Source organism: Erpetoichthys calabaricus, chromosome 1 (genome assembly GCF_900747795.2).
Source record: "Erpetoichthys calabaricus chromosome 1, fErpCal1.3, whole genome shotgun sequence".
Taxonomy (NCBI): domain Eukaryota; kingdom Metazoa; phylum Chordata; class Cladistia; order Polypteriformes; family Polypteridae; genus Erpetoichthys; species Erpetoichthys calabaricus.
In genome coordinates this window covers 157,042,521-157,065,020 of record NC_041394.2, presented here as the reverse complement: position 1 = coordinate 157,065,020, position 22,500 = coordinate 157,042,521, and the positions used below count along the sequence as shown (strand labels likewise).

Sequence of the window (22,500 nt, the reverse complement as noted above, 5' to 3'; positions counted from 1 at the left end):
GTTAGCCGACTTGCTCACCAACCACAAGCGTTACCTGGTAGGTAACCACCCATACAATCAGATTGTGAATCAGACTACGAATGCCTGCAATGTAATTACCCCGATCTACATGCTGTCAAATGAACGAACCTCACGCCGTGGCACAACGTTAGGGGCTTCGCCTCTACGTCCGAGGATCGATTCCCGTAAGGGAGTGCAGTAACTCTGTACTCCTGATGAGCACACAATTACGGCGAAACACGTGTCGCATACTATGCATCTTCAAAGCACGGTGTAAACAGTAAGTTTAAATTGAGTTTATAGAAACGCTCCCGCTGCCCTTTGCAATACCATATTAGATGACTTTGTAACAGAGTTAAAATTGCTGGAGCGATAAATTTTTAACTGCCGGGTCATGTCGCGTGTTCTTGGGTAGGTACACCAAAAAATTTATACATTTATGTATGTAATGGGCAAACAAAAAATGTACTATACCCGAAAGCACTACAGTAGTACTCAATGTATCTTTACTTCTTAAATGTTAATGTTTTACTGTTTAATAATTTATACGATTCTTATATGTTATTCAGATTCTTTTATCAAAATACCAGTAACAGCGCACTCCACGATAACGTGGAGTGAATACACTTGACATGACCATTCATAGTATTTATCCTCTTTCTCTGTACGTTTACCATTCGTTTGCTCAGAGGTTGATGCGCTTGCTGCTTAATGAGCAGCTCTTGACCCTAGCGTCCCGCTGCTTCTCTTCTTTCGTCGGCATCTTTTCCCCTTAAAACTGATTTCTTTTAAAACTTAGTATGTTTTCTTTAATTTTTCAGTTAAGCTGGCACTTAACTCTTCAATCTGCCTCAACAATGATTAGCGAAGGTGGTAGACAATGAAAACGTCAGCCGTACGCATCCGCCACGCACGCACTGGTGCGCGCAGCTGTGAGTTGATTCTACAATAAAATAAAATAAAGATAAAAAGAGTAATAACTTGCACCACCGCTATTCAATTACACTTGCCTAACGCCTCTCCTAAGGGGAAATACTGTGGGATCTGGACATCCGTCAAAGCAGCAATCACAAGCCCGATTACAAAGCGGGAAGCTGTGATTTGTCGTCTCCCTCCCATGTAACAATCACAGCCCGTGTTGCAACGCACTATGTATGTATATGTATATATGTGTATGTGTCTGTATATGTATGTGTGTATATATATATATATATATATATATATATATGTGTTCATATGTGTGGGAAAGCGAATAGTAGACGTGACGTAGTATCTGTGTACCAAATTTCAAGTCAATAGGTGAAACGGTTTGCGAGCTACAGCTCATTTAAAATCCTGGACAGACAAACTAATTGCCATGGTACTGTTTTATAGAAGAACATTTTAATGTTTAATAATTTATATTTATATGCAATGTGCTTCTTATATATTACTTCATATTCTCAAATGATAATGATGTTAATGTTGTTTATATTGATTTCTATGTTATTGTAAGTGCTCTTTATTTGTGGAAAAATAAATTTGGCAATTTAACTTATTTTATACATACATTTTATTTTTTTCTCTTGCACTCAGTGAGCGAATCCACTGGCTAATCAGCTATATATATATATATATATGTGTGTATATATATATATATATATATATAGATAGATAGATAGATAGATATATGTGTATGTATGTAGATATACAAATATGTATATATATGTATATATGTTTATATATATGTAGATATACAAATATGTATATGTATATATATGTATATATGTGTATATATATGTAGATATACAAATATGTATATGTATATATATGTATATGTGTCTGCATGTGTGTGTATATATATATATACATATATATATATATATATATATATATATATATATATATATATATATATATATATGTATGTGTATATATATGTTGATATATGTATATATATGTGGATGTGTATATGTATATATTTATGTATATACACTATGTTTATGTATATATATATGTTTACATAACCTCTTTAACACACTACTTCTCCGCTGCGAAGCGCGGGTATTTTGCTAGTATATATATATATATATATATATATATATATATATATATATAAATATATATACAGTCATGATCAAAAGTTTAAGACCACTTGAAAAATGGCAAAAAATCATATTTTGCATGGTTGGATCTTAACAAGGTTCCAAATAGAGCTTCAACATGCAACAAGAAGAAATGGGAGTGAGACAAAACATTTGTTGAGCATGCAATTTAATGAAAACAACGATTAAACTGAAACAGGCTGTTTTACAGCTGATCAAAAGTATAGGACCACACCTCCAAAAAAACCTGTAAACCCCCCAAAACAGAAATCAAACTTCCAAACATGAACTCAGTACTGAGTAGCTCCACCGTTATTGTTGATCACTTCAAAAATTCGTTGCGGCATGCTTGATGCAAGCGTTTCCATGAGGTGAGTGGGAACATTTCTCCAAGTGGTGAAGACGGGCCGCACGAAGGGCATCAACTGTCTGGAACTGTTGTCCATTTTTGTAAACTTCCCTTGCCATCCATCCCCAAAGGTTTTTATCAGGGGAACAAGCAGGACGGGCCAAAAGAGTGATGTTATTCTCCTGGAAGAAGTCCCTTGTCCTGCGGGCATTGTGTACTGTAGCGTTGTCCTTTTGAAAAACCCAGTCGTTACCACACAGACGAGGGCCCTCAGTCATGAGGAATGCTCTCTGCAACATCTGGACATAGCCAGCGGCCGTTTGATGCCCCTGCACTTCCTGAAGCTCCATTGTTCCACTGAAGGAAAAAGCACCCCAGACCATTATGGCGCCCCCTCCACTGTGGCGCATAGAAAACATCTCAGGTGGGATCTGCTTGTCATGCCAGTAACGTTGGAAACCATCAGGACCATCAAGGTTAAATTTTTTCTCATCAGAGAATAAAAATTTCTCCAACTTTGAATGTCCCATGTTTGGTGCTCTCTTGCAAAGTCCAAACGAGCAGTTCTGTGGCGTTCAAAGAGACGAGGTCTTTGAAGACGTTTTTTGTTTTTGAAGCCCTTCAGTCTCAGATGCCGTCTGATGGTTATGGGGCTGCAGTCAGCACCAGTAACAGCCTTAATTTGGGTCGAGGATCGTCCAGTGTCTTGACGGACAGCCAATTGGATCCTCCGGCTCAGTGCTGGTGAAATTTTTTTGGGTCTTCCACTTGACTTTTTTATTCCATAACCCTCAGGATCATTTAAGAAATTCCAAATGACTGTCTTACTGCGTCCCACCTCAGCAGCGATGGCGTGCTGTGAGAGACCCTGCTTATGCAGTTCAACAACCCGACCACGTTCAAAAAGGGAGAGTTTTTTTGCCTTTGCCATCAGAACGTGTGACTACCTGACAGAAAATGACAATGAATCCACATCTTTGCACAGATTTGGCCTTTTAAAGGCATGTGGTCCTATACTTTTGATCAGCTGTAAAACAGCCTGTTTCAGTTTAATCGTTGTTTTCATTAAATTGCATGCTCAACAAATGTTTTGTCTCACTCCCATTTCTTCTTGTTGCATGTTGAAGCTCTACTTGGAACCTTGTTAAGATCCAACCATGCAAAATATGATTTTTTGCCATTTTTCAAGTGGTCTTAAACTTTTGATCAAGACTGTATGTGTCTATGTATGTATGTATGTATGTCTAGATATATATATATATATATATATATATATATATGTAGATATATATATATGTGTATATATATGTAGATGTGTATATATATATATATGTAGATGTGTATATATGTAGATATGTAAATATATATGTATATATATGTGTCTGTGTATATATACATATGTGTGTGTGTGTGTTTATGTATGTATGTATGTGTGTATATATATGTATGTGTATGTATGTATGTGTATATGTATATATGTATATGTGTGTATATATATGTTGATATGTGTGTATATATATATATATATATATATATATATATATGTGGATGTGTACATGTATGTATATATATATATATATATATATATATATATATATATATATATATATATATATGAATGAATGGAAGAGAAGGTCTGTGATACGGTTTGCATATTTGCAGTTGGAGATCCACAAAGGGAGAAAAAACGAATCACATATCATAAAATAGTTTTATTCCTGAGCTTTCAACCCCTATCAGGGGTCTTTATCAGAGGATAATGCTTAGACTTACAAGAATCAAAGGCAATATATAGCAACACATTCAGGGGGTGGGTGGGTGGAGGTGACTAAGTCCGTATGATCAAAAGGGGGGGGGTTATCGTTAAATTAAAGTGCATATGTCCTTCTTAAGTTGGCATATGCTGGGTTTATGTCCAAGTGCCTATACGGACTTAGTCACCTCCACCCACCCCCCCCCCCTGAATGTGTTGCTATATATTGCCTTTGATTCTTGTAAGTCTAAGCATTATCCTCTGATGAAGACCCCTGATAGGGGTTGAAAGCTCAGGAATAAAACTATTTTATGATACGTGATTCGTTTTTTCTCCCTTTGTGGATCTCCAACTGCAAATATATATATATATAATATATAAAAGACAGCAACACTCATAACAATGACAACACAATTACATTAACAATCATGTTACGTTATTTTTAAAATGTTTCCTTTTCTTTTTCATAACCTCTTTAACACACTACTTCTCCACTGCGAAGCACAGGTATTTTGCTATATATGTATATATATGTATATGTAGATATGTGTATATGTAGATATGTATATATATGTATACAGGGTATATGTATATATATGTTTACATAACCTCTTTAACACACTACTTCTCCGCTGCGAAGCGCGGGTATTATGCTAGTATTAATATTAAATGACAATGAAAAACATCATAAATAATACTGTATAGAGTACCAAGATGGAAAGACCGGGACAAAAACACTAAATTAGAATAAAGAAAGATAATAGGCATGTTTATTTACCAATAAATAATTCATAGCCATATTTTCAGAAGAAAACCACTGTGATGGCCACAGGACACGGATCATAAAGGAACAGTTATACTAAAACTTGCCAATGCTATAAATCATGTTCACTCTTCTAACCTCTAGTCAGCTCCTTGGTAGATAGATCCACCTCAGGGAACACTCAACCTGATTAAACTGTAACCATGCAGGTTTAGGTGCGTTCTCGTCTTTCGAGTATCTTGCCATGGTCATTCAAGGAATGTTGCAGTCTCTCAAATTGACCATTAATAGACCTCTAAAAAATAATACATCTTTTCTTTGAGAAATTCTCAGACTTGAAATGTAAAATAATAATTACAGTAACTATGACAGGTGCATAATTTTAGGCAATTTCTGTTTTCATGTGGATAACCAATGTGACCCCACAAGCAAGACAATTCAATAACTTACTGCTCTCTTTTGATCCTAGTCAACACATCAGCCACCCACACCTAAGAGAGGACAGATGCTAGATTTAGCGATTTCCAAAGGATTAAAAGCTTACGTGAGGCAGGCCATTGATATAGTATATCGCAGGGGTAGGCAACGTCGGTCCTGGAGTGCCACAGTATGTGCAGGTTTTTGTTCCAACCCAGTTCCTTAACGAGAACTCAATTATTGCTGATGAAGCACATATTGCTTAAGTGACATTTTAATGCTTCATTTTAGTGGTCTCGCTTGTTAAGGTTCTCCAACCTTAATTGCTTATTTCAATCTTAAACTGCTGCATTCAGTGTTTTAATTGCTCCTTATTAGCAATAAGATGTAAAAGACAAAGCAGCCAGCAGTTCTCCAGCTAGCTTTTTTCCAATTACATCTGTGTGTGTTCATCATGCACGGTTTGATTTAATAAAACACTTAATAGAAAAATGTGACAGACTGAAAATGATCTGTTTTAGGCTTCAAATCATTTGGATGATATCCTTGGAAAGGAAAAAAATCTACGATATAAAAGCCTTACATTGCACAGACTAACAAGCCATAAAATTAAATAAGGTCTGAGATTGGCAATGATTGGTTTCTAATTAAGCAATTGGGTTGGAATGAAAACCTGTAGCCACTGCGGCTCACCAGGACCGACATTGCCTACCCCTGTTTTACATCTTACTGCTAATAAGGAGCAATTAAAACACTGAATGCAGCAATTTAAGATTGAAATAAGCAATTAAGGTTGGAGAACCTTAACAAGCGAGACCACTAAAATGAAGCATTAAAATGTCACTTAAGCAATATGTGCTTCATCAGCAATAATTGAGTTCTCGTTAAGGAACTGGGTTGGAACAAAAAACCTGCACATACTGTGGCACTCCAGGACCGACGTTGCCTACCCCTGGTATATCGGACCATTTTTGCATATTATTTGATGTAGAAATACTGATAACTACAACTAATGAGAAGCGTATTGTCAAAAACCTTCTTTTAATAAATCTACAGCTTCAGTGCAAATATTCTAAACAATCAGTCCGATTGTAGTGCTTGCCTCAATAATGCTAATAGTGTAACCAGTAAGGTGAAAAATTTGAATGTTAAGATGAGAACTGCAGCTGATATAGTGGCCCCTGAAAACACTGTTAAGAAATCCTCCAGCACTATTAAAACATGAAGAACCCAAAAAGTGTCTGATTTAAAGAAAAAGTAAACTGACAGTCCACTGTGAAATACTGAAGGCAAAAATAAATGAAAATATAAAAAAAACTTGAGAGGCAGTCCTAGTTTTCTAAAATTATAAATGATAATGCTTCAACATGCTTGCTACTTTTTTTCATACTCAGGTAGATAAATTATTGAACACCCCTCGTAGTTATTTCTGAGGAGGAAATCTGTCAAATGAAGGGAGAGGACACTGAAGAATATTCTTCCTTCAGCATTAAGGAGTGAGATGGATCTAAATTGTTCAATCTATTTTGAGTACTCCTCTTGAGGAATCCATACTCTCTGGGTATCTCCACTGCTTTATCAGATGATCCTCAGAATTTTCTAAATAATTCTGTGGAAGCCCTTATACAATTTATAAGGTACTCTGCTACGTCCTAGAGCAGAGTTTGCTCTGGCAGCCCTAACTACCTCCTTCAGTTCCTTCCAGCTGTGCTCCCTCATGTCAGACTCCACCTTGGGAGCTGGTAAATCTATGAGAGCCCTCTGCTGTCCAAGCTCCTCCTCCCTCACCAGGTCATTCAGAGTTTGGTGGAGGAAGTACTCCAGCTCTTCTTTGAACACCTGAGTACACCACTGTGTTTGGTACCAAGCAGTTCTTTAATGATCCCAAAAGGACTGACGATAAAAGCTGCACACTTCCTGGCTCTCTCTCTACCTTGCCTCCTGTGCCACTCTGCTCTGCATAGGGACATTAGTCTGTTCCTAACAATGTGCTAGAGCTCAGCCAATGGGGCTTTCTCTACCTGTTCTGCTCTCTTATACTGCCATATCAGGATCCTAAGCTCCTGCCGCAGCTGATGGACCTTTATTGCTCTATGATTCATAGTTTTCCTCCTCTTTTCCAAACCTCTGCAGAGTGCAAGTGACTGTGATTGCTGCCATTGCCTGGAGCCAACTATTAGCATCTCCTTTTACTACAGCTGTGATCATTTGTGCTACTGAGGGAAATCAAACTAAGAACAAAAGCCCTGTATCTAGTGGTCATTTTATAAGTACTTCAATTTCACTGCATTTAAACACAGAACAAAATAGCACACCACCATCTACTCTGAACATTATGAAATGCTCTTTATATGTATAATTGCACATTCTTAGTTTTTATCAGTAAGAGAGACCAGAATAATGACATATAATAATAATAATAAAAAAATAATAGGAAGAAGAAGAAGAATGACTCAGAATAATGAAAATATTTTAAGAAATTAACTTTCATTAATTTATACAGTATAGCAGAATCTGTTTAAATAGATCAGCTTATTCACTGCTCTATGGATGAGTAAAATATATTGAGGTTTTCTTGCTTACCCTTCCTATCTCGTGACCATCACAGGCATCCCGACAAATCACTTCCATTAAAGCTGTGCCATAACTCTCAATAATGAATAGGTTCTCCCGCTGCAGTTTAGTAAATGCATCTTCTGGGGCAGTGAGGCGCTCCCACATTGATTTCTCTGCTAACAGAGAAAAGGAAGAGCAATAACAACAGATAAGGGTACATAAAGCAGTTCTAAACATTTTCAGGAATTACTGAGGAAAAAAAGATAAATAAACTAAGACTTTGGCAATTGTATAATAGTAAAATAGTAATAGTAAAACTACAGGCACTACAATTTAAATGACACTGGTTCAATTTCTGCCTGTAAGAAACATAATTTAAAAACTGACACTACACCAGTTTAAAAATAAAGATAATATTTTTCTTATAAAAATGTTCACTATATAAAGTAGCGATATAAAAAAAATGGAGCAGCACAATTTTGTGTGAAAAAAATAAAAAAAGCTCTGGATCTCCATGAAAGGTGTCAAGAGAAAGGGCACAGAAAAGGACTTATACTGACTCTAGAGAAGAGGTCTGCAATCCCATGGAAATCCCACTGTACCCGACTATAATTCAAGAGTAGTGAGCGACCCGTATAGAGGGATATTTTGGACAAAACAAAATAAATGTATTGTGAAATGTGATCTATACTAATAAAAGGCAAAGCCCTCACTGACTGACTGACTGACTCATTCACTCACTCATCACTAATTCTCCAACTTCCCATGTAGGTGGAAGGCTGAAATTTGGCAGGCTCATTCCTTACAGCTTACTTACAAAAGTTAGGCAGGTTTCATTTCGAAATTCTATGCGTAACGGTCATAACTGGAACCTAATTTCGTATACTGTATATGGCCATAGCGGGCAGCTCGGTCGCCGTGTGAGGCGGTTGCGTCTTGCATCATCACGCCTCCCTGCGGCTGCTGCAGAAATCACAACGCCTCCCACGTAATTGACTGCCTGCCCATATAAAGCCGTTCTTCGCTGCGGTGTGTGAATTCCTTTCCTTGCTTCGCCAAGGAGGCATTCTTTTCAAAGCTTATCCACAGTTTTATAAACAAACGAGATATAAGGCCGTCATTTTTCCTTGCTTCGCCAAGGAAGCTAAGGCGCTCTGCAGTTTTTTGTGAAGCGGTCTTTACACATCTTTTTCGCTGTGTTATAAACGAACGCCATATAAGGCACATTTCATCCACGGGTTCCCCGCTGTTTTATTGTTCATTTGTTAAGATTGTTATAGTTATTGTGTAGATATTTTACACTTAGTTTATTGTTCACGTACCCATTTCCTTTATTTAATCCGCGGCTTCTCTGCTGTTGTTTTCTTCGTTTATATATTTGAATCCCTTTCTTTGCCTGACTGCCTGCCCATATAAGGCGCTCCGCAGTTTATAAGGCACATTTAATCCACGGGTTCTCCGCTGTTTTATTGTTCATTTGTTAAGATTGTTATAGTTATTGTGTAGATATTTTACACTTATTTTACTGTTCACGTACCCATTTCCTTTATTTAATCCGCGACTTCTCTGCTGTTGATCAAGTACCCATTCCCTTTATTCTTCCAACTCTACCCCTATTAAAATGTCTATCGAGGTGATCACCATCAATCAAAGAACTATCACTTACCGAGTGGTGTCTATGCCCGGAGATGGCGCCTGCCTTTTCCATTCTCTGCGTTACATATTGCACGGACATATCAGGCTCACTTTTGATATCCGCAGGGACATTGTGTCTTATGTATTAAATGACTGGGACAGGTTCAAAGTGTGGACTGATGATGGTACAGGAGATAATTATACTACACAGGAGCACTATAAGACTGAAATGCTTAAGCCCTTCACCTATGGTTCTGCATGTGAGTTGATGGCTGCCGCTGAATTGTTTGGTTGTCGCTTTCAAGTATTCCGAAATGGCCAAATATTTTACACCTTTGGAGAACCGTCAATGCCTCTTAAACATCTTAGATTCACAGGTGACGATTTGAGTAGTGGACACTTTGATGTTTATGAATATTTCAACTCTCAAAAGATGGATGCGAAGTTATTGATGAAGCCAGTTGTATGCTTATATCGATTGACACATACCGAATGTCAGTTCAACACAAATCCAGGCTTTTCACATGGCCAACTGTATGTTGCATGCTCAAGAGTAAGCTCAGCGCACAGCTTGGTCATATTACAACCGGAGGGACAAACTGACAACGTCATATACAAAGAGATCCTTAACAAATAATTTTTTGTATATTTTCCCTCAATTTAACAATGTTTACTTTTTTCTTAATAAAAAATATTCAGGCAGTATTTCACCGCTGCGAAGCACGGGTATTTTCCTAGTAATAAATAAATAAAATGTCATTGATAAGTCAGTATAAACAATTCAGTGTTTGTTTTTGTTGATTATTTTTGTATTATTTTTCATTTGTTTACTTTAGTGATACCACACACAACATAAATAATGGCTTGAAATGAAAACTATCATTTTCACCCATCAAAGTTGAGTGTGGGGTCTAGCAATTTTTTTTGACTAAGTAATGATCAGAATAAAAACCCAGACAATTTTAGAGATTTTATAAATACCAGACAGACCAATATTGTATTCTCAATAAGAGGACATTGCTGGTTACCACATTTCCATTCATCTATTTATTTATTTTTTTTAAATACCAAAAGATCAACTCTGATTGTATTGAGTAAAAAAAAAAAAAAAACAGACTTGTTCAAATCTATGTGATTATTTTTTTTACCTTATACTGTAGATTCTGCTGTTATAAGAATCCACTTAGGCCACCCCTAAATAGCATTAGGCAGACACACAAGAGCAGGAATGTGTGTGTGAGTGAGAAAAATGTGATTCAGACAGAAGCAAAGTACAATCCCCTGGACACTACAAAGCATGAGACTAAGCAGAGGTTGTGAGCATCTATCTTTCACCTGATAGAGACAGAGAGAGACTAAGGAGGAAAGTCAAGAGATTAGAAAACACAGATCTCAAGTTAAAGCGCATGGGTTTGTGCTGAACCCTTTAGTAGCATAGGGAGTAGGCAACTTTGGCACACAAAGTTTTAATGACAACAGATGACCTAATGGTGCAGAGACACCAGAAGAGACCGAGAAAGTTGTAGCCTTGAACAAAAGTAGGACTGTGACCCTTAGATGTGGTATAAAGTCTCCATCAAATAGGCAGGTGTCCGACACCAACTATGAGTTTCAGAAAATCCATTTTGTTTTGTTTTGAGTTTGATTTTAATTTTGTGCTTTTCATTTTCTTCTGAAATCACATCTCACAGGAGGGGCAATATATAACCTCTCATTTCAAACAACATGCCTATTTAGTGAACCTGTTAAAACCAATTTTATGGCTAAGGGGAGTGAGCGCATTAGGTGCAAGGCAAGAACCAGCCCTGTAAAGTGCACACTTATAGTAGCACTCACTCTTACTGGGCCAAATAAGATAACAAGAACATATTTGGGATGTTGGAGAGAAACTGGCACACCTGAACTAAAGCTCATGTAGACAAAGCAAGAGCATGCAAACTACACAGACAGTGAATGAACTGGCATATGAAGCCAGTCTTTTGAAGCTGTGAGACTACCACTGGGCCAACATCCTGATATGAGCTGTCTATAAGTTAACAGTGAAATTTCAAAGAGCTCAGTTACAACAAAAAAATGTGAATTAGTAACAAGAACCAGAAATTGGGACAGCCTACTTATCAGTACCTAAAACTTTAAATTGTGATTTATATTATAAAGCAAATATGTTTTTTGGATTTTTAACAGTTAAATCTGTTCTCTTTATGTTTCCATCTTATTTAATAGCCATGCACCTCTACTGCCTTTTGTAGATGAATAAAAACAACAGTTATGAGGAGGCCTACTTTACCTGTCTGAAGAGTTTCTGGTTCTACTGGCTTCTGTGCAATCTGAAGGTAGTAAAGCAGAGATCCATATAAGTGAGCACGAAGCCTTTGAAATCCACCACCTATAATGTTTTATAATTTCAAATTAGAGGGACAAAAAAAGTGAAATAAGCTTTTGTTTTAAAGATGCAGACATATTACAATTTCATACAGAAATCCAACAAGGCCAAAACTGAAGGAGCACTTGAAAAGACGCGAGGACAAATATATAAATTGCTTTAACAAGGTGTATTAAATGATGTTTTAAAAGGTATGTGAAAAGATAACAGATTTTTTCCATGTATTTATGTGTGTGATATACTGTACTACTTTATACACATCCTGCACAATACAATGGGCAATACTGGGTAATGAGACCATAAAGGTATATCAGGCAAAGCACACTGTGCAAGACATGGGGTAGAATCAGAACATGCCAGAGGCATTCTCTCTGTGTCTGGGAATTCCCAAGAAAGTTTCTGATGAAGAGAATGAGAACAATATGGCCAGATTAGCCAAACTCAGCATGTTGACTTTCCTCAAGATAAGCGGAGTAAAAATGATAATAATGACTCCGAGTTGCATTTAAAGATTTAAATGATATATATTGATACAGTGCATTTACTTTTTGTACATTTCTGTTTGAGCCACCAAAATTAATCAGGATATTGCTTTTTAAAATAACTCATGTAATCAAGACATTGAGTATACCAAGTCTTCTCTAATCTCTTGTTCTTATGATGTTTTCCAGTGACAATCTGCATCACGTATTATCTTGATGAAGTCATCCCTCCTGAACTTTGAACAAATGTACTATAATCAAAGACTGATCTAACATCATACTTTTGTTATATTCAACCAAATATTTTACAGCATAATAGCAGAATTTAATTCCCTGGGAAGGGATGTTGACCAGTTAGCCAAGAGATGACAGAACTGGTGTAGAAAAAAAAAAAAAGTTTTTCTCTTCACTTCTCTGTTGTCAGTTGGTCTTAGCTTAACATAGGGGTATTCTTACTTACATTTTAATAGCCTAATTAATGTATAAAGATGCACGCACAGCTGATATACTTATCCATTGGAATTTCTGTTTGTTACATATTATTTTGTTTTATTTTAACTATTTGGTATCTGAAAAAGTATACAGTACTCTTGACATAAGCGGTAATGTGCTATAATAGAAAGAATCAAAATAATGGAGACATTAACAGAAAAAAAGTACTTAATCAGTTATCAAATATTCTGAATACTCAAATTAGTAAAACACTGCTTAACATTCCAGGGACCTGTATCAGGTTTTTTTTGCTCTTCAATCACATATGGTAATAGGCTGGCTAGTGCCCAACATTTTTAATACTTCACAGAAAATTAACAAAGGCACCGTATGCTCAGAGGCCTTCTTTAAGTAGTTGAATGTCTATACCTTTAAGAGAGCAGGGCATTGTGGAAAATGGTCAAGTTTTATTTTAGCATCCTACCTAAATAACAGTCTGTAAACTTTGCTTTTGTTACTTTTGTTCAGATCTTATTAATTAGAATCATCTTTAGTAATAGGGGAGTATCTGTCAATAAAAAGGCTCTCTGAAAACCATAATGCATTTACATATTTTATTAAGCAGAGATTAAGCAAATAATGAATCTGAGGCTTATAATAAGGTTATAGTTAAGAAAAATCATCAACTAAAAGCAACATGACTCATATTTTCCATGCTTCACAGATACACCTCTATAGATCAGTGTTTTATTTAGCTGCACTTCGAATCTCGTTTTAAGAATTTGGTCACTTTCAGATTGAATGATGGCGTAACACATGTGAGGACTGGGCATACCACATAATATAAATTGATCAAATAGTCTGCTTTTTTCGATTATGGTAATTACAAAGCCTAGTGAGGTTGAATAGTCTTATTTTCAAAACTGTATGAATGATAATGTTAAGCTTGCTGTAAAAAGTTTGCAATGTGGAAACAAGAAATAAAAAGTCAAAGCCACAAGTACTGCTCAATTTAAAAACAAAACAATTAATGTTCTACATGAAAGCCCCCAATATCTTAACTTCCTTTGCATTACATGTTTTTCTCAAAAAAGCATGCAGAAAGTGTTGCATTCTTTGGCTTGAAAAATTACATTTTTATTAAATCTCATCTTTCTACTGTAAAACATGCAAAACACTAAAAGTACAAAATCAGAAGCGTAAAAAGTATATTATTGATTACAAATAATAATAATAATCTACACATTTTTTGTCACGCTTTAAATCGGGCTTATTTTAAAACCTACATATATATATATGTTTGGTATCATTCTTTTCAGAATTTATCGAAACTTTAATGTGATGTTATTAGATTTAAGATTCTTATTCTGTTTTTAAATTATAAACTAAACAACATCAAGAACTCACATCCTGCGAGACGAGAATTTGTGCCAGCTGCAACTAGCAGCTGATCGAGCAAAGAGGAGGCAAAAAAAAAAAAATTATTTGTTTTCCATTGTATCATCGCATAGCGACCATGTCTCCTTGGGGTGGATTCAGCCCCCCTCTTCACAATGCGAGCGGCAGAGACGTGAAGTGGCTGGTGAGCGAAGCGAGCAGGGGGAGAACCCCCTAGTGAATAATAATAATAACATAAATAGTACACTGCATATGTGTGAGTGACATGAGTGTCACTTTCAGATTTAGCAGATTCATTTTCGGTTTCATTGACCGTTTCACTTTTACTGCCTGAAGACAGATTCACCTTATCATCACCACTGATGATGAGAGCAGATTCCTAAGAAAAGCCATTATGATGCTAGGAGAAGACACATCAACATGTTGCCTGGGTAATGCTTGGGCCTGTTGTTTACACAAGACACGCCTATACCACTGTTCAAGTAACACTTGGCAGTAAGGGACTTTTATAGCCAGAGTAATCCTCAGGTCTTATGCACCTATACAGTTACCCAAGTGACACTTGGGACTAACGCTTTTAGCACTGTTGTTTTTACAGCCTGAGTGATGCTTGAGTACAACACTAAAGAGGTTAAGGCAAACAAATAACTTTGGCCTCCTTCAGCTTGTGAACCAAAACAGAAACATGGAGGTGAATTAACCTTAAATTAGATCAAGCAAATTCAAATATTAAATTATTGTTTGTATGAAATTCATCTTCATTTGCATGAAAAATGCACTAAGAACCAACTTGACATGTACTGTCCCAGTTGCTGCTAATACCAGCAAGAATTGGATTACTGAAATTGAAGGTGGAATGGGTGGAAAAAGGTCTTTTAGAATTTACATAGAGGTCTCAACGCTTACGTCAATGTGTAAAAATGATTTAATACGGCTATCCTGATCTCAACCTCACACTTGCAGGCAATATATTTTGAAATCAGCAGTAGACTTAGAAGTAACTGTTTTATTGAGAAAGAAATTTAAGATTGGAATTGACCATAAAAATCACAATCAGTGCACCACTACCCACAATACAGTGATAAATTACCTGTCCGAAGAATGAAATCCAAGAGTTTTCTGAGAATTAAATGCAAGGCGGAATTTGCAAGGGAGGAGAATCCCGAAGTTACATTAGGTTGCTGTTGCTCAGAACGCATGGTATGGCTAAGATGAGCCATTAGTGTAAATACTGCACCAGCAACTACTGGCATCAGCTCCTCTGCTGCATCTTCTGATAAGACCTTATGAAAATAAAGACATACAATAGATTAATAAAAAATAAACAAAACTGCAAATTTACAGGTTCTACCACCATGTATACATTTGATATTATATATAATCAATGATGAAGTAAACATTTAAGTGGTACTTGTGCACCTTGTCATGAAGGTCCAGTAGCAAGTCACGAATTAACAGCTGTCGAGCCTCTGTAGAAATAAGATCCTGTGGACAAGCAGTCAGAAGTGTTTCCACAAGGTTTCGCCAGGACTGCAGAGCATGACGTTTGGCATTCAGGCTGTGTCGCATACGGTTCCTCTCTACAACATGATGTAGGATTGAGTTCACTTCCTTGCAGACAAAAATACAAAATATAACTATAAATGAGAAAAAGTACCACGGTGTAATAAGATTATTCTGGTTATCAAAAAGCAAAGCATACTAAAATAAAAATAAAATGAGTACTACCTCCCTTACTTTTTTCTAAATACTTATTTCAAGTAACTAGCTGTCATACCCATCTAAGACAGATTGAAATCAAAGCGTAGACCTCAATTTTTATGTTTAAAATGTACTGGAATGTATTTTGTAATGGAAGTAGTAATAAAATGATTTGCATTTCTCATTCCTAAAAAGATGGCACCTCACAAACATTTGTAGTAGTATAATGCATCAGTACATTCCATCTGTTGGAATGACAAATCCAATGCATATGTCTCATTATCTGCCATTTGGTATGGAAATCATAAAAGCCATTATAATGTTTGTCATGCGCCATCTGTTGGAAGGACAGAGACACAGCAATTAGATGGACACAAAGATACTTGTCTTTTTCTTAAGGTGGACTGTTTAATGATGAATATAAAACAGGTGCACACAGGATAAACTATTCTTCGTTACACTTTTCCATTTTTAGTTAAAAGTTCATTGGCAGATTCCTAAAAAGTGGAAGCAATTGAGGACTGAAAACATTAATAAGAGAGTGAATTACAATGAAAGAGAAATGAATGAAAGACCAAATTTAATACAATACATTAAAAGCTATAACTCTCTCTCTTTCTTTCCTAGGACATGAAGAGGAAGTGGAAGTAGAACGGGACAATGGCCAACGGTGAGATGGAGCATGTTGTCAAAGAACTCCAGGCTCTCAAGAATCAGATTGAGAAACTCCTGTCCAGATGGATGCACCTGAGGGAACTGAAGGCTCACCTGCTGAAAGAGTCCTTCCCGACATCTGAAATTGTCGCAGCTCATCACAATTCAGCAACCTCGACTCCACACCATGTTGCTCACTTTCAGGGCCAAGTGAGTTTTACCCCCATGCCTCGTCAGCACAACGGATGCCAACGATGTGGAAATCGGCCTGTTTCAGCTATGCAAGCTAGATCACCTCCATCAACCCTGACAAGCATCTCCGTCCAGAACCAGTTCGACCCTCTCTGCTCTCCCACCGTGCCGGCAACCCTGGGAGATGTATTTCTGATTGGAGATTCTATTGTACGAAATCTAAACATTTCTTGCCCTAAACAGAAATCTTTTGTTTCTTGTTTTCCCGGTGCTTGTGTACAAGATGTTATGAGAAGAACACAGTCTTCAAGAGGCACAAGAACAGGGCAGTGGGCAGTGTAATACAAGCCAGGGTAAACGACGTGAGATACCGACAGCTGGAGATTCTTAAGGTGGATTTCGCAGCCCTTATTAATGCCACGAAGGAGAGGACCCTGGCTACAAGAATCTTCATCTAGGGTCCCTTACCTCTGGCTAGAAGATCAGATGAGTACTATAGTCATCTGGTGGCATTAAACATCTGGTTGTAAGAATTCTACGAGGGACAAAAAAATCAGGTTCGTGGACAACTGGGATCTCTTTTGGGAGAGGCCGCGTTTCTTCAGACGGGATGGTCTGCATCCTAATACATTTGGAGACCAGGTTATTTCTGAAAACATCTGTAAGTGAATTTGTCTCCCTTGACTATGTACTTTAATCCTAATTCTTTCCATAATGCCTTCCTAGGACACGATAACTCTGTAGCGAACTCTAACTCAAATGTGCACAGCAGCAATACTTTAATAACCAACCTCAGTTCATTTAAAAAATCCAGACAGTGCGGCATAAATGCGAACAATTTAATTACCATTTCACCTCTAGATGTGCACTTTAATTTCCATTTCAAACAGCCGTAATGCTGAGACAATTCAGTTCTGCTCTTCCGAGACCTTAAATATGACCTTATTAAATGTTACAGCGTTAACCAATAAGATGTTTTCCATCAACAATTTTATTAGTGATAGGAAAATCGACTTTATTACATTAAGTAAAATGTAGCTTAGCTCTGATGGTGCGTCTGTATTAATCAAATCTTCATCTCCAAATTACAGCGTTACTCATGCGGTTCACCAAGGTAAGAAAGGCGGCAGTTTAACAAATATTTACTGTATTTGAGGTGGCTAAAGTGTAAAAAGATGTGAGCTTTGGCACGTTTGAGTATTTTGAGTATCTTGCCATTGTTATTCAAGGAGTTTCTCAGTCTCTAGTATTGTCCGTGTATAGACCTCCTAAATATAATGCGTCTTTCTTTGTGGAATTCTCAGACTTAGTGTCAAATATAATTAACTATGAAAGGTTGCTAAATGTTGGCAAGTTTAATTTTCATATCGATAATCAGTGTGACCCAAAAGCAAAAGAATTCATGAACCTCCTGCACTTTTTTCATCTGAGTCAGCACATTAGTCAGATACTACTAAAACTAAAGGATTAACAGTTGATGTTAGGCAGATCGGTTTATCTGATGATTTTCACTTACTATTTAATAAACAAATACTAATAGATAAAATTAATGAGGAGCGTATTGTTAAAAAACGCTTCTTTGATTCATCTGCAGCTTCAAAGTTTACTAACAAATTTAAGCAACCAATCCGTTTGTAGTCCTAACTACAATTGTGAAAATAATGTAAATAGTAAGGTGGCAAATTTTAATGTTAAAGTGAGAGCTACCGCTGACATAGTCACTCCTGAAAATACAGTTAAAAAATTCTCCAGCACTGTTACACCATAGAAGACCCAAAGAGTGTCTGATTTAAAGAAAACATGCCAGAGAGCTGAGCGTAAATAGAGAAAAACTAAATAGATTCTCCACTATGAAATACTGAAGCCTAAAATAATAGAAAACAACAACATAGCCCATCTTGAGAGATGGCACTATTTCTCTAAAATTATAAATAACAATGCTAGCAATCCAAGAGTTTTATTCTCTACAACTGATCATTTGATAAACCCAGGTCACTCAATGGAATGCCACCAAAAATGTCCAATGAAACTTGTTAGGCTTTTGCTATATTTCTTAATTACAAAATTAATGATATTAGAAATAATACAATACATCCCCAAATACTGATTCTATTAAACCCCTGTATTCTATTTTAAGCAAATTAAATTCTTTCACCACGAAAGATATACCCGATCTATACAGAATAATTTCTCAACTAAAACCCTCCACTTGCGTTCTTGACCCAATATCAACATGTTTCATCAAAGAAGTATCCGGCGTGCTAATTGATAGTGTTCTTGACATAGTAAATTCATCATTTTTCTTTGCCTATATAAACATACAAACATATATATATTATATATATTTATATACATACATATACAGTAATCCCTCCTCCATCGCAGGGGTTGCGTTCCAGAGCCACCACGCGAAATAAGAAAATCCGCGAAGTAAGAAACCATATGTTTATATGGTTATTTTTATATTGTCATGCTTGGGTCACAGATTTGCGCAGAAACACAGGAGGTTGTAGAGAGACAGGAATGTCATTCAAACACTGCAAACAAACATTGTCTTTTTTTCAAAAGTTTAAACTGTGCTCAATGCCAAGACAGAGATGACAGTTCCCGTCTCACAATTAAAAGAATGCAAACAAATCTTCCTCGTCAAAGGAGTGCGCGTCAGGAGCAGATGTCAGAAAGATAGAGAAGAGCAAACAAATCAATAGGGCTGTTTGGCTTTTAAGTATGCGAAGCACCGCGGCACAAAGCTGTTGAAGGCGGCAGCTCACACCCCCTCCGTCAGGAGCAGAGAGGAGAGAGAGAGAAATAGAGAGAGACAGAGTTTGTTTTTCAATCAAAAATCAATACGTGCCCTTCGAGCTTTTAAGTATGTGAAGCACCGTGCAGCATGTCGTTTCAGGAAGCAGCTGCACAAAAGATAGCAATGTGAAGATAATCTTTCAGCATTTTTAGACGAGCGTGCGTATCGTCTATGTGTGCGAACAGCCCCCCCCTGCTCAATCCCCCTACGTCAGGATCAGAGAAAGTCAGCGCAAGACAGAGAGAAAAGTAAGCTGGGTAGCTTCTCAGCCATCTGCCAATAGCGTCCCTTGTATGAAATCAACTGGGCAAACCAACTGAGGAAGCATGTACCAGAAATTAAAAGACCCATTGTCTGCAGAAATCCGCGAAGCAGCAAAAAATCTGCGATATATATTTAAATATGCTTACATATAAAATCCGCGATGGAGTGAAGCCGCGAAAGGCGAAGCGCGATATAGCGAGGGATCACTGTATACACACATACATACATAAACACATATATGCATATACATACATACATACACATACACACATATATACATACATACATACATACATACATACATACACACACACATACATACACACATACATACATATATATATATACACATATATATATACATATACATATACTGAACATACATATATATACACATATATATACATATACATACACTGTACATACATATATATATACACATATATATATATACATATACATACATATATATATACACATATATATACATACACATACATATATATACATATACATATATATACACTAGCAAAATACCCGCGCTTTGCAGGGGAGAAGTAGTGTGTGAGGGGGTGTGAGATACACATATACATATATATACATACTGGAGGTGGGGCTCGATGGCGAGCGCCTGGTGGCCGGGCCTGCACCCATGGGGCTCGGCCGGGCACAGCCCGAAGAGGCAACGTGGGTCCCCCTTCCCATGGGCTCACCACCTATGGGAGGGGCCAAGGAGGTCGGGTGCAGTGTGAGTTGGGTGGTGGCCGAAGGCGGGGACCTTGGCGGTCCGATCCTCGGCTACAGAAGCTGGCTCTTGGGACGTGGAATGTCACCTCTCTGAAGGGGAAGGAGCCTGAGCTAGTGCGCGAACTTGAGAGGTTCCGGCTAGATATAGTCGGACTCACCTCGACGCACAGCTTGGACTCTGGAACCAATCTCCTTGAGAGGGGCTGGACTCTGTACCACTCTGGAGTTGCCCCCGGTGAGAGGCGCCGAGCAGGTGTGGGTATACTTATTGCCCCCCAACTTGGAGCCTGTACATTGGGGTTTACCCCGGTGGACGAGAGGGTAGCCTCCCTTCGCCTTCGGGTGGGGGGACGGGTCCTAACTGTTGTTTGTGCGTATGCACCGAACAGCAGTTCGGAGTACCCACCCTTTTTGGAGTCCCTGGAGGGTGTGCTAGAGGGCATACCTTCTGGGGACTCCCTCGTTCTGCTGGGAGACTTCAATGCTCACGTGGGCAATGACAGTGAGACCTAGAAGGGCGTGATTGGGAGGAATGGCCCCCCCCGATCTGAACCCGAGCGGTGTTTTGTTATTGGACTTCTGTGCTCGTCACGGATTGTCCATAACGAACACCATGTTCAAGCATAGGGGTGTTCATATGTGCACTTGGCACCAGGACACCCTAGGCCTCAGTTCGATGATCGACTTTGTGGTCCTGTCGTCGGACTTGCGGCCACATGTCTTGGATATTCGGGTGAAGAGAGGGGCGGAGCTGTCAACTGATCACCAGCTGGTGGTGAGTTGGCTTCGATGGTGGGGGAGGATGCCGGTCAGGCGTGGTAGGCCCAAACGTGTTGTGAGGGTCTGCTGGGAACGTCTGGCAGAGCCCCCTGTCAGAAGTAGCTTCAACTCCCACCTCCGGCAGAACTTCAACCACATCCCGAGGGAGGTGGGGGACATTGAGTCCGAATGGGCCATGTTCCGTGCCTCTATTGTTCAGGCAGCTGACCGGAGCTGTGGCCGTAAGGTGGTCGGTGCCTGTCGTGGCGGCAAACCCCGAACCCGTTGGTGGACACCGGCGGTGAAGGATGCCGTCAAGCTGAAGAAGGAGTCCTACAGGACCCTTTTGTCCTGTGGGACCCTGGAGGCAGCTGATAAGTACCAGCAGGCCAAGCGGAATGCGGCTTTGGTGGTTGCTGAGGCAAAAACTCGGGCGTGGGAGGAGTATGGGGAGGCCATGGAGAATGACTTTCGGACGGCTTCGAGGAGATTCTGGTCCACCATCCGGCGTCTCAGGAAGGGGAAGCAGTGCAGTGTCAACACTGTATATGGTGGGGATGGTGCGCTGCTGACCTCGACTCGGGACGTTGTGGGTCGGTGGGGGGAGTACTTCGAAGACCTCCTCAATCCCATTAACATGCCTTCCAATGAGGAAGCAGAGCATGGGGACTCAGAGGTGGGCTCCCCCATCTCTGGGACAGAGGTCACCGAGGTGGTCAAAAAACTCCTTGGTGGCAGGGCCCGGAGTTTCTCAAGGCTCTGGATGTTGTAGGACTGTCTTGGCTGACACGCCTCTGCAACATCGCATGGACATCAGGGACAGTGCCTCTGGATTGGCAGACCGGGGTGGTGGTCCCCCGCTTTAAGAAGGGGGACCGGAGGGTGTGTTCCAACTACAGAGGGATCACACTCCTCAGCCTCCCTGGAAAAGTCTATTCGGGGGTTCTGGAGAGGAGGGTCCGTCGGATAGTCGAGCCTCGGATTCAGGAGGAACAGTGTGGTTTTCGTCCTGGTCGCGGAACAGTGGACCAGCTCTATACCCTTAGCAGGGTCCTGGAGGGTGCATGGGAGTTTGCCCAACTAGTCTACATGTGTTTTGTGGACTTGGAAAAGGCATTCGACCGTGTC

General features: G+C 38.6%; 1 protein-coding gene across 2 annotated transcripts in view; it reads right to left on the bottom strand.

The window, feature by feature from the left end:
- The window catches only part of nup205 (nucleoporin 205), a 193,212-nt gene that overhangs the window by 60,836 nt on the left and 109,876 nt on the right, over window positions 1-22,500 (bottom strand). Inside the window, exons 25-28 of one of the 2 annotated variants that reach the window (XM_051920262.1) lie at window positions 15,672-15,863; window positions 15,343-15,535; window positions 11,845-11,943; window positions 7,950-8,098 (exon numbers count right to left, since the gene is read on the bottom strand). In XM_051920262.1, coding sequence (XP_051776222.1) covers window positions 7,950-8,098; window positions 11,845-11,943; window positions 15,343-15,535; window positions 15,672-15,863 — 633 coding nt within the window. The remainder of the gene's footprint in view (window positions 1-7,949; window positions 8,099-11,844; window positions 11,944-15,342; window positions 15,536-15,671; window positions 15,864-22,500) is intronic. The other variant, XM_051920268.1, reaches the window with a different exon arrangement.